Source organism: Bombina bombina, chromosome 3 (genome assembly GCF_027579735.1).
Source record: "Bombina bombina isolate aBomBom1 chromosome 3, aBomBom1.pri, whole genome shotgun sequence".
Taxonomy (NCBI): Eukaryota; Metazoa; Chordata; class Amphibia; order Anura; family Bombinatoridae; genus Bombina; species Bombina bombina.
This window is the reverse complement of record NC_069501.1, coordinates 655020061-655032175: the sequence shown is the minus strand read 5'-3', so window position 1 is coordinate 655032175 and position 12115 is coordinate 655020061. Positions and strand designations below refer to the sequence as shown.

Here is a 12115-nt window from a genome sequence, read left to right as displayed (position 1 = left end):
GGGAAAATGTAAGATCTAGACCAGACATCCTCAAACTTTGCCCTCCAGAGGTTTTGGAACTACATTTCCCATGATCCTCATCCAGCATATCAGCTGGTTGAGCATCATGGGAAATGTTGTTCCAAAACCTCTGGAGGGCCAAGTTTGAGGATGTCTGATCTAGACCACTACAGGATATTTATAGAGCTTCAAAGCTGTTATAAATGCTGCGTTTAAACCATTCATGCTATTCCACCTTTCTTTCACCATAATTAAACCTTAAAAATATTTATGAAATGGTGCTTCAGGTGAGAATTGAAATAGAAATTTTATTTGGGTTCTTATATTTCAAATGTAGCTGAAAACTGCTGGATAATGTCTGACTCTTTACCTCTGTTGCAGGTCAATGCTATTTTATTTCAGTGCTAGGACAGTGAGTTTATTGTGCAAATAATTTGAATATAACAAAGAAATATCAGATACCTGTTAACTAAGAGTTAAATAAATAAGCAAGCAATCATTCATTCACAGAATGGTTAACTTTGCATCACTCCCCTATGAAATTGAGGTTATAATATGGTTCCTTGTAAGTTTGACGTTAATTGTATATTTAAGGTGCCAACATTTTTTTAATTGAAAAAGAAATTCCTGGGGTTGTGAAAAGTGTGTACTACACGTATAATGGTCTATTATGTTGAATTACTAACCATGAACATCTACTATAACCTTCTTGGTTTTTGCTTTAGATAGGTGAAGGCATGGAATTATTTCTTTAGGTAAGAATAATGAGATTTAAACAAGAAATGGATGACATTGTAACTCAGTTATAGTGATGGCAGGCAGCTATTCATTAAGTTACAATAGTGCTGAATGGGGCACTATTGCATTGAAGCCAACAAAGGCTTTCTGTGCGGTATTGCTCCCAATGACACAATTGCAGCTTTATGAACAAACCTTAAAAAGAAGTGACTAGGGCCTTTCCTTTATTTCTTATAAACAGTAAACTGAGGCAAGGCCAAAGGCATAGCTTGTGTCTTGTTCCTGTATAGCTGTGCTTTTAAAACACAGAATGAGAGACTCCCGTCAATCACTGAGAACAGCTCCTGGTAGCTCGTTTGTTAAAGTGTGCCAGCGTTCAATTTTCTTGTCTTTGTTTTTCAGGCAGTCAAACCAATGTTTAAGACGTTCGCCTTTTGCATTAATTCCCAAAACTACTCCACCTGTGAAAAAAAATATATACAGATATATATTTGCTTTGATGGAACATTAGGATAATATTAATTTGATGACCTTGTCAAACAAAACCATATGTATATTTTTCCTATTATAAGCATTTTGGCTTTCTAATTGATGAAGGAGAAGAGGTGTACTAGATAAAGCATGTAAAAAAAATAGATAAGACCATGGAGCAGTCTGATCATCTGGTTTGAAGAGGATAGTTTAAGGTCCTTCACAATAAAGGGGCAACAACAACATCGCTACTAATATAAATATATATATTTATGACATCTTCTTTGTGTTTTAAATAACAGAAAAACCAAGTACTAAACAGAGGATTGACAGAGCTCAGTAGCTTGTTCTATGGGATAGCGCCACTAAGAATGCAGCCTTTTTTTTAGCTTTCTTGTGATTTTTACAAAAGAGAACTTTCCTTACAGGTAAAGGCCACAGAGGAGAATTGGTATTTTGCAACTGGAATGTCCTTTTTAGTGGGATTAGACTTGTATACTTCCGGAATGTTCTTCTTTATGAAAAGCACAATTGAGCTACATAAGAAGTTTCCTAGGTGGTAAATTTCCAAAGCACAATAATTTTTTGTTCCTGGTTGAGTGTTTCTTTCATGTTAATAACTTTTCTGTGTTTGACTGTTTATCTCCCTGGTGCATAGCGCTGAAGTAACTCTGCAGAATGAATGGATGTTCCAGAACTAAGTAATATGAAACAGTAATGTGTACATCATATTTCATATTGTCAGTATGACTAAAATAGGAATAATTGAAAAATTCACTAAAAATTATTTCCTACAAATAAATGCATGTACTAAAATATATGGCAGCAGACTTTGAGAGGATTAGGTACATATTGGGCTGGATTCATGGGCATTCCTCAGGCTGTTCAGGTGCGCTCATGCTTGAAATTAACTTATTTTACTTATCTTTCCCAGTCTCCAGTGGGTGTTCCTGCTATTAATATATATATATATATATATATATATATATATATATATATATATATATATATATATATATATATATATATATATATATATATATATATATATATATATATATATATATATATATATATATATATATATAGTTGTGGTAAGTTAGCGCTGCGTAATCTGTTGGCGCTCTACAAATAACCGATAATAATAATAATAAGTGCCCAATGCATGATACATTGTACAGTGAACGAGAACCGCTAGCAACGCAGAAAAACAATAATTGCAACCACATCACTTAGTAAACATATTCCCAAAATGGGTTCTGTAAATGGGTCTAATTGTTATATAATCATGTCTGTTTTGTTATAGTAGTCTCACTGGATTGAAAGGAATTTGGCTCAGCAAACAACAAACGGCTAACTGTGACCTTCCAGGGTTTTCAAGGGCATTCTTTAGTCTTGGTCTATATACTATACCTAGTTTTAGAAACATTTAAAGATGATGGAGGGGAAACATTGATTTAAAGAGATTAGTGAAATAAAATGACTTGTAACTAGAGCTGTAGCAAAGGAAACAAAAAAGTAAACATAATTATCACTCAAAATGATTAAGACCCAGATACTATATCTTGTAGCACTTGTATTAATGTTTGCACAATTATTTATGGTTGTGTTACCAGTGGTCTAAGAAATCACTTATGTTTCACCATGACTTTGTAGCTGTAAAACCTTTATTTCACTGTAAAATCTACAGTTTGGTGGTGTAGATTTAAAGGGACACTGAACCCAAATTTTTTCTTGCGTGATTCAGATAGAGCATGCTATTTTAAGAAACTTTCTAATTTACTCCTATTATCAATTTTTATTCGTTCTCTTACTATCTTTCGGCCAGATTATGAGTTTTGCGTTATGAGGGGTGCAGTACTAACTTGCACGTTATTCTCACCGCTCACTTACCTACTGCGCTGGTATTACAGGTTTTCAGAAACACAGCGTTAAAAGGCAAGAAGTGAGCTTAGAGCAAAATTGTGCTCCATACCGCACTCCAATACCAGCGCTGCTTAAGTCAGCGGTGAGCTGGTTGTACGTGCTTGTGCACGATTTCCCCATAGACATCAATGGGGAGAGCCGGCTGAGAAAAAGTCTAACACCTGCAAAAAAGGAGCGTAAAGCTCAGTAATGCAGCCCCATTGATTCCTATGGGGAAACACATTTTATGTTTACACCTAACACCCTAACATGAACCCCGAGTCTAAACACCCCTAATCTTATACTTATTAACCTCTAATCTGCCGCCCCCGACATCACTGACACCTACATTTATATTTATTAACCCCTAATCTGCCGCTCGGACATCGCCGCCACCTACATCATACTTATTAACCCCTAATCTGCTGCTCTAAACATTGCCAACACCTACATTATATTTATTAACCCCTAATCTTCCGCCCTCAACATCGCCGCCACTATAATAAACATATTTACCCCTGGGGAGCGGAGCCTACACTCAATGCGGCAAGACACGTCTCAGTGAAGCTCTCTGAATCTCAATCTTTTTGTTATAAGTTACCTTTGGCAAAATCTTAATATTTGTTCCTCAGAACCAGATATTTGTTGAAGTGAACAGATATTCTAAGAGTGGATAGTTGGACGGTGTTCCTGCCTATGTTCTTTGAGTCAGCTACGTGACAGACCTACTCTCAGGACTGGAAGCCATTTTTTATAAATGCGCAGTACTTTGTGTAACAAAAGCAGATTCTGTGTGGGTTTTGGAGTGTAGGTCTGGGGCTGCCGTGATATTACCCCCCCGAACTCCGGGGTTATGATATCCTGCAATAGGATTAAAACTGTGGGGAGTCTCACCCTGTCCTACTGGGGCAGTAACAGATTACCACTCGCTACATAGGCAGTTTCACAACATGAAATCAGTAATGACCGCAGTCGACCAGTGGGAAGGGGAGATACATTCTCTCCTCAAGAAACACTTTGAAGAGTTGGAGCTGGAACTATGCCAGATTTTGAAGCTGCCGACCTCCACATGGTCGCTACAGAAAACAGAGTCCCTAAGCGGGGCCGAATCTGGAGGAGGACCGCTAGCTAAACCAGTATTGGGCACTTCTCTAGACCGAACACCTACAACAGCCCTTCTGCAAGAGGTTGGTGTCCCTGCTTACCTGCGTGCTCCTACGCCTGTCCCTCTGCTGCAGAAGATGCCCGATGGCCATACACAGATGACCCTTCGTGGGTCATAGAGAAGCCTTTGATCCTTTCTCCCCTCATAGATGATGCGGCACCGCAGCAACCTAAGGGCATCGATAATACTTTGCTACAGACAAGTAGACTTTCCACGGCTCCGGACAGTACAGGTCCAAAGGTCCCCTATTCTTCTAGTGGCTTCAGATTTATATCTCCTGAGCGAAAGCAGCTAGTTACCTTAATTGTCCTAAAGAGTGCCCCATGTTATATCAGACAGGGTGTGGGCTAGACCGATATGACAATACAGGGAACAGCTGCAGTATATAGAACTCTGAGCTATCTTCCATCTCACTTCTGCCGGCTTTGAACACGAAGTATGTATATAATTTCCCTTAAAATGGATTAGGAGCTGTGTTAATGGGAATTCCGCACCCTTGATTCTATACTTAGCCCTCACAACTATGCCCCCACCTAATAAGCCACATCTCAATGAAGATCCCTTACCGTCAGTAGTCTATCGTACCTCTCATGCTTCTGAGAGCAGGACCGGGAGCCGTGAGACTTTCGAGCACCCTGACAATCTGGAGATGGCTGCAAGCGGAGGTTTCATAGGAGACACTTCCCAGTTAACAGGAGAGGGGATCCGCAATCAGGGCGTGCAAAGCTCAGCCATAGTCTTACATGGCTCAACGACTCATTAAGAATTGTGTGCCTTGACCTACCCACACTCAGTTTCATGGAACTCGACAATTAAATCATACAGCGGCTCTGCAAAGAGAACTATTGACTCATGTCGCTAACCTAGATATGGGAAACGTGAGTATTTGCCTTTACAAGCGGATCACCCTGTGAGGTTATTAATTCTCTGCAATGCACTGGATAGTGGTATCACTGATTTTAATAGCATCATTCAGCTTGAATTACCGCCAAATAAGGTATTTTTGCTATTAGCCTTGACTTTCTAGATGCCGACAGGCACAAACAGTATCCTGGATGACGGACTAGTATCAACAGAGCACCTTCATCTGAATAACCGCTCTGGAATAGGCTAGCTTTTATAAAGTCTGATATGTTGTTTATTATGTGCTCATGGCTTGTGTTTCAACCTATATTTAACTGTTGCAAATGTTCTTCTTTCAATTTACCTGCTTTAGAAATTGCTCATTGCAGTGTTTCTATACATGACGATTTACTTTGAATACTCCAGAGACAATACTTTATAAGCTGTCTGAGGTATAGTTAACTACTCGTATATTATTGTATAATGTGCTCACTTTTTCTAGTCTAAGGTCTAATGCTAGTTTAATTTCATAGATATAATTTATTTTGCAACTCTAGTTAATGTGCACAGGTTGGAATATGTTTATACCTATTCTTTTATATCCAAACTTTTAAAGCCTGCAATAGCTATTGGTTATAATATATTTGGCTCTTAAGCCATCTTATAAGGTTTGTGATTATACACATTATCTGTCTATAAGCCTGATTGCTATTATCCAGTAATTGCTTCCTCCAGTGGTCATTTGAAAATATTCTTAACCTGGAAGCCCAGCACAATTTTGACTAGGGTACTCCCCCTGGCCTAACTACCTAACTACTAGTACATTTACCTGTTCAGAACCCCTATTTATATAGGATACCTTGAATTAGAGATAGGAGCCTCCCTGGAAAACTTTAAAAGCTTCCTACTAGGTTACAGCAGTACTCGCCTGGATATAAGTCAATTGAACAAGTTCCCTATTTTTTAGCAGATCCTCCTGTCCACCCACTTTTTCAGCTTGTTGCACATCTCCAACATCGACAATTATATTCCCATAACACATAATTTACCAATAATACTATAGACCTTAAACCTAATTCTACACCTAGTATTGTGCATTTAAAATATAACATGCCTCTATCTCACAATCCCAATGGCTCATAAATTCCTCATAGCAGAGGATCTACAGCAATCTTCTTCGAGTTAATCAATGCTATATAACTCTATACCTAATACGAGTAGTTCTCTTATACACTTGTGGGTCTCTCATGTGCATACCAACATAAATTACTTCCTACATATATTCTCATTGTTTATGCTATCTCACACTTTATAATTAGCTATTTATAGTGTGCACTACTTAAGCTAATTATTAAAACAAAAAAAGAGGTTTGCTTTGAGGCCCAAAAGTGGTCTCCCTTATTCCATGATAAACTTCTCTAACCGTTTTATTCTGCTTATGTATGAGGTCCAAGAGTGGCCTCCCAAGTTCATTAGAAGGTTTACATTTAAATTGGTAAATCACTTTTGTATACTAGAGCTGTTTACTAATGCTTATTTTCCCTTTTAGATTACCTGTATACACTTGATATTGTAATGTACTTGAAATTCTTTGTAATCTCTTAATGAGTATATTGTATTTTCTTTCTAGTCTGTGATTTGCTTTTTGCATCCTCAATAAAAAAAAAAAAAAAAAAAGTATATATGTTATATTTGTTCTACATATTCTATGGTTCATATACAATATTGTCTAATGTACAAATAAAAATTGTGTAACACCCTGTGAGTAAAAAACACAACTGGAAAACAAAATCCCATTATAAATATGGGAATAAAAACAAAAAAACAAAAACATATTTACCCCTAATCTGCCGTCCCTAACATCGCTGCCACCTACCTACATTTATTAACCCCTAATCTGCCGCCCCCAATGTCGCCGCCACTATATTAAATTTATTAACCTAAACCTAAGCCTAACCCTAACACCCCCTAACTTAAATTAATTAAAATAAATCTAAATAAAGCTTAGGGTTTATTTTTATTTTAAAGGGAAGTTTGTATTTATTTTAACTAGGTAGAATAGTTACTAAATAGTTATTAACTATTTAATAACTACCTAGCTAAAATAAATACAAATTGACCTGTAAAATAAAACCTAACCTGTCTTACACTAACACCTAACCTAACCTACCTTAGGGTTTATTTTCATTTTACAGGCAAGTTTGTATTTATTTTAACTAGGTAGAATAGTTACTAAATAGTTATTAACTATTTAATAACTACCTAGCTAAAATAAATACAAATTGACATGTAAAATAAAAACTAACCTGTCTTACACTAACACCTAACCTAACCCTACAATTAAATAAATCCCCTAAATTAAATACAATTAACTAAATTCAAAACAATTAGCTAAATTACAAAAAAAAAATAAACACTAAATTACAGAAAATAAAAAACAAATTACAAGATCATTAAACTAATTACACCTAATCTAATAGCCCTGTCAAAATAAAAAAGCCCACTCAAAATAAAAAAACCCTAGCCTAAACTAAACTACCAATAGCCTTTAAAAGGGCCTTTTGCGGGGCATTGCCCCAAAGAAATCAGCTCTTTTACCTGTAAAAAAATAAAAATACAAACAGTAAAACCCACCACCCACACAACCAACCCCCCAAATAAAACCCTAACTAAAAAAACCTAAGCTACCCATTGCCCTGAAAAGGGCATTTGGATGAGCATTTAGCTCTATTGTGGCCCAAAGCCCTAACCTAAAAAACCCCCCACCCAATACACCCTAAAAAAATCCTAACACTAACCCCGAAGATCCACTTACCGGGAGAAGTCTTCATCCAAGCGGCAAGATGTCCTCAACGAAGCCGGCAGAAGTGGCCCTCCAGATGGGCAGAAGTGGTCCTCCAGACGGGCAGAAGTCTTCAACGAATTGGAAGACTGATTGATTGGAACAGCCAATAGAATGCAAGCTCAATCCTATTGGCTGATTGGATCAGCCAATAGGATTGAAGTTCAATCCTATTGACTGATTGCATCAGCCAAAAGGATTTTTTCAACCTTAATTCCGATTGGCTGATAGAATTCTATCAGCCAATTGGAATCTAAGGGACGCCATCTTGGATGACGTCACTTAAAGGTACCTTCATTCGTCGGGTAGTCGTCGTTGGAAGACGATGCTCCGCGCCGGATGTCTTGAAGATGGAGCCGCTCCGCGTCGGAAGGATGAAGATAGAATATGCTGTCTGGGTGAAGACTTCTGCCAGTCTGGAGGACCACTTGTGCCCGTCTGGAGGACCACTTCTGCCTGTCTGGAGGACCACTTCTGCCGGCTTTGTTGAGGACATCTTGCCGCTTGGATGAAGACTTCTCCCCGTAAGTGGATCTTCGGGGGTTAGTGTTAGGATTTTTTAAGGATGTATTGGGTGTTTTTTTTTTTTAGGTTAGGGCTTTGGGCCGCAATAGAGCTAAATGCCCTTTTAAGGGCAATGCCCATCCAAATGCCCTTTTCAGGGCAATGGGGATTTTAGGTTTTTTTAGTTAGAGTTTTATTTGGGGGGTTGGTTGTGTGGGTGGTGGGTTTTACTGTTGGGGGGGTTGTTTGTATTTTTTTTTTACAGGTAAAAGAGCTGATTTCTTTGGGGCAATGCCCCGCAAAAGGCACTTTTAAGGGCTATTGGTAGTTCAGTTTAGGCTAGGTTTTTTTTTTATTTTGGGTGGGCTTTTTTATTTTGATAGGGCTATTAGATTAGGTGTAATTAGTTTAAAGATCTTGTAATTTGTTTTTTATTTTCTGTAATTTAGTGTTTGTTTTTTTTGTAATTTAGCTAATTGTTTTGAATTTAGTTAATTGTATTTAATTTAGGGAATTTATTTAATTGTAGGGTTAGGTTAGGTGTTAGTGTAAGACAGGTTAGGTTTTATTTTACAGGTCAATTTGTATTTATTTTAGCTAGGTAGTTATTAAATAGTTAATAACTATTTAGTAACTATTCTACCTAGTTAAAATAAATACAAACTTCCGTTTAAAATAAAAATAAACCCTAAGCTTTAGTTAGATTTATTTTAATTAATTTAAGTTAGGGGGTGTTAGGGTTAGGCTTAGGTTAATAAATTTAATATAGTGGCGGCGACATTGGGTGGGGGCAGTTTAGGGGTTAATAAATGTAGGTAGGTGGCAGCGATGTTAGGGACGGCAGATTAGGGGTAAATATGTTTTTGTTTTTTTGTTTTTATTCACATATTTATAATGGGATTTTGTTTTCCAGTTGTGTTTTTTACTCACAGGGTGTTACACAATTTTTATTTGTACATTAGACAATATTGTATATGAACCATAGAATATGTAGAACAAATATAACATATATACTTTTTTTTTTTTTTTTTGTTATTGAGGATGCAAAAAGCAAATCACAGACTAGAAAGAAAATACAATATACTCATTAAGAGATTACAAAGAATTTCAAGTACATTACAATATCAAGTGTATACAGGTAATCTATTAGTTATTAGTTATACTGTAGCTAGTTTAGGGTTTATTTTATAGGTAAGTATTTAGTTTTAAATAGGAATTACTTATGTAATGATAGTAAGATTTATTTAGATTTATTTTAATTATATTTAAGTTAGGGGGTGTTAGGGTTAGACTTAGATTTAGGGGTTAATAAATTTAATATAGTAGCAGCGATGTTGGGGCCGGCAGATTAGTGGTTAATAAATGTAGGTAGGTGTCGGCGATGTTAAGGACAGCAGATTAGGGGTTAATAATATTTAACTAATGTTTGCGAGGCGGGAGTGCGGGGTTTAGGGGTTAATATGTTTATTATAGTGGTAGCAATGTCCAGAGCGGCAGATTAGGGTTAATAGTTTAATTGTAGTGTTTGCGATGCGGGAGGGCCTCAGTTTAGGGGTTAATATGTAGTTTATGGCTGTTAATGTACTTTTTAGCACTTTAGTTATGAGTTTTATGCTACAGTGTTGTAGTGTAAAACTCATAACTACTGACTTTAAAATGCGGTACGAATCTTGACGGGGTAGGCTGTACCGTTCACTTTTTGGCCTCCCAGGATAAGCTTGTAATACCGGCGCTATGGAAGTCCCATAGAAAAAAGATTACATGCAATTTGCGTAAGTTGATTTGTGGTAAGGCCAAAAAAGTGTGCAGTGCCCGTAAATCTGCAAGACTCGTAATAGCAGCGGTAGTAAAAAAAGCAGCGTTATGAGGCTTAATGCTGCTTTTTTACCTATAACGCAAGACTCGTAATCTAGCCGTTTATTTGAAAAAGAAGGCATCTATTCTAAGGAGCCAGCCAATTGTTGGTTCACACCTCTGGACAGCACGTGTTTATTTGTGGGTGAATTTCTCCACCAATCAGCAAGAACAACCCAGGTTGTTCACCAAAAATGGGCCGGCATCTAAATTTACATTCTTGCTTTTCAAATAAAGATATTTGTTAATAGGAGTACATTAGAAAGTTACTTAAAATTGCATGCTCTATATGAATCACAAAAGAAAAAATTGGGTTCAGTGTCCCTTTAAGAATTTACAGTAGTTAATGTAATAAGACAAGTGGAAAGTACTATAATATTGCAAAGTGAACTAGTAACACATTTTGCATTAGGCCATATTAATCAACAATGTTGTGATACAACATCAATTGTTTAAAAAAAAATTCCACTTACCTATAAAATCATTTGATTTCCCAATATCATAATCCCATACTGTGACTTCTAAGGTCTTTTTTGCAAGGTCACTGTGTTTTATTTCATAACAAAACTCCTAAATAAAAAGAGATAATATTATAGTTGAGACATTTCTTACTAGATCTTATATTCAACAAAACAAATCAGGCAAAATAAGATCTGTAAGTTGTGTTCAACTGATGTTTTTAGGACCATGAAAGTACCTTGATATCTGCCTGAGGCCCTATTGCAATAGATTGCCTTAATTATTATTATTGTAGTAGTTATTATTTTGTCTAGATATCTCATAAATGGAGAGGTGATGTTGTGTAAGTGTAGGGTCACTACTTGTTGTTTTATATGGTCTGCTTAACTTATTCTTGTTTTTTTTATGTGAAAGTGTATGGTAAAGAAAACTTTTAATTCAAGGAAAAGTAAAACGTTAATTCATCATGCTTAATGGTTTTCTGATAACAAAAATACCTTAAGACAAAAATAGAAGATGATTTTGGAGCATTTCAGTTGCAGAGAAGCAGGGACAAGAAGCACACTTGCTACATATCCATTTGAGCTGTATGCTAAAGCTCAGTATATGTTTAGCTAGTGTCAGAGGCCTTCCCTAGCCCAACTTTGTCTTTATTTTTTTATCTTTTTGATCTCATGTTGGGCTAGTAGTAGACCTTGATACTTAGAAAGATATTATTGGTATTCTGGCATGTTTAGGTAAAATTATTTTTTTATTTAAACTTGTAAAGACTAAGAATAGACTATTTCATGTTTTTTCAAGAGCTTGATACTTCCCTCTCTTAGGACCTGATTATAATAAGCTTGCCGGCATGGAGAGAAATTACGCATAATCATTGAGGTTTTATTTTGCAATGTATGCGTCTCTCCTTCACATCAAGAACCCCACATAACTAGATAAGCAGCTCTCAAATTACAATTTCAAATTGTTTGAAGAACCTTGCAGTACTGACAACAGCTTTAGATCATCACACCCTTAGGGCTAGATTTATTAACACCCTACGGCTGCACTTGCTCGCCGTCATTTATCAAGCAGCGGTCACCAGACCGCCGCTTCCCTAGCCTCACCCCACCTCTAATGTGGCAAAATTCAATCTCCTCGGTCGAGTCCGACCGAGGAGATTGACAGCTCCTGCCCGCGCGTGGTTGGCTGTGCGCGGGCAGGGGGAGGGATTGCACTCAAGCGCAAAATTGCGCTCGTGTGCAATGGCGAATACCTGCGGGTAATTTCTTCCCACCACAGGCGAGCTGAGGCGTACAGGGGCGCGTATATGCGCCCCTGTACGCCTCAGCGTT

General features: G+C 37.1%; 1 protein-coding gene across 1 annotated transcript in view; it reads right to left on the bottom strand.

The window, feature by feature from the left end:
• Positions 1-1062: 1062 nt before the first annotated feature.
• DOC2B (double C2 domain beta) overlaps positions 1063-12115 on the bottom strand; it is a 1640761-nt gene continuing 1629708 nt past the window's right edge. Inside the window, exons 8-9 of the mRNA XM_053707380.1 lie at positions 10796-10892; positions 1063-1199 (exon numbers count right to left, since the gene is read on the bottom strand). Of these exons, the coding sequence (XP_053563355.1) occupies positions 1063-1199; positions 10796-10892 (234 nt within the window). The remainder of the gene's footprint in view (positions 1200-10795; positions 10893-12115) is intronic.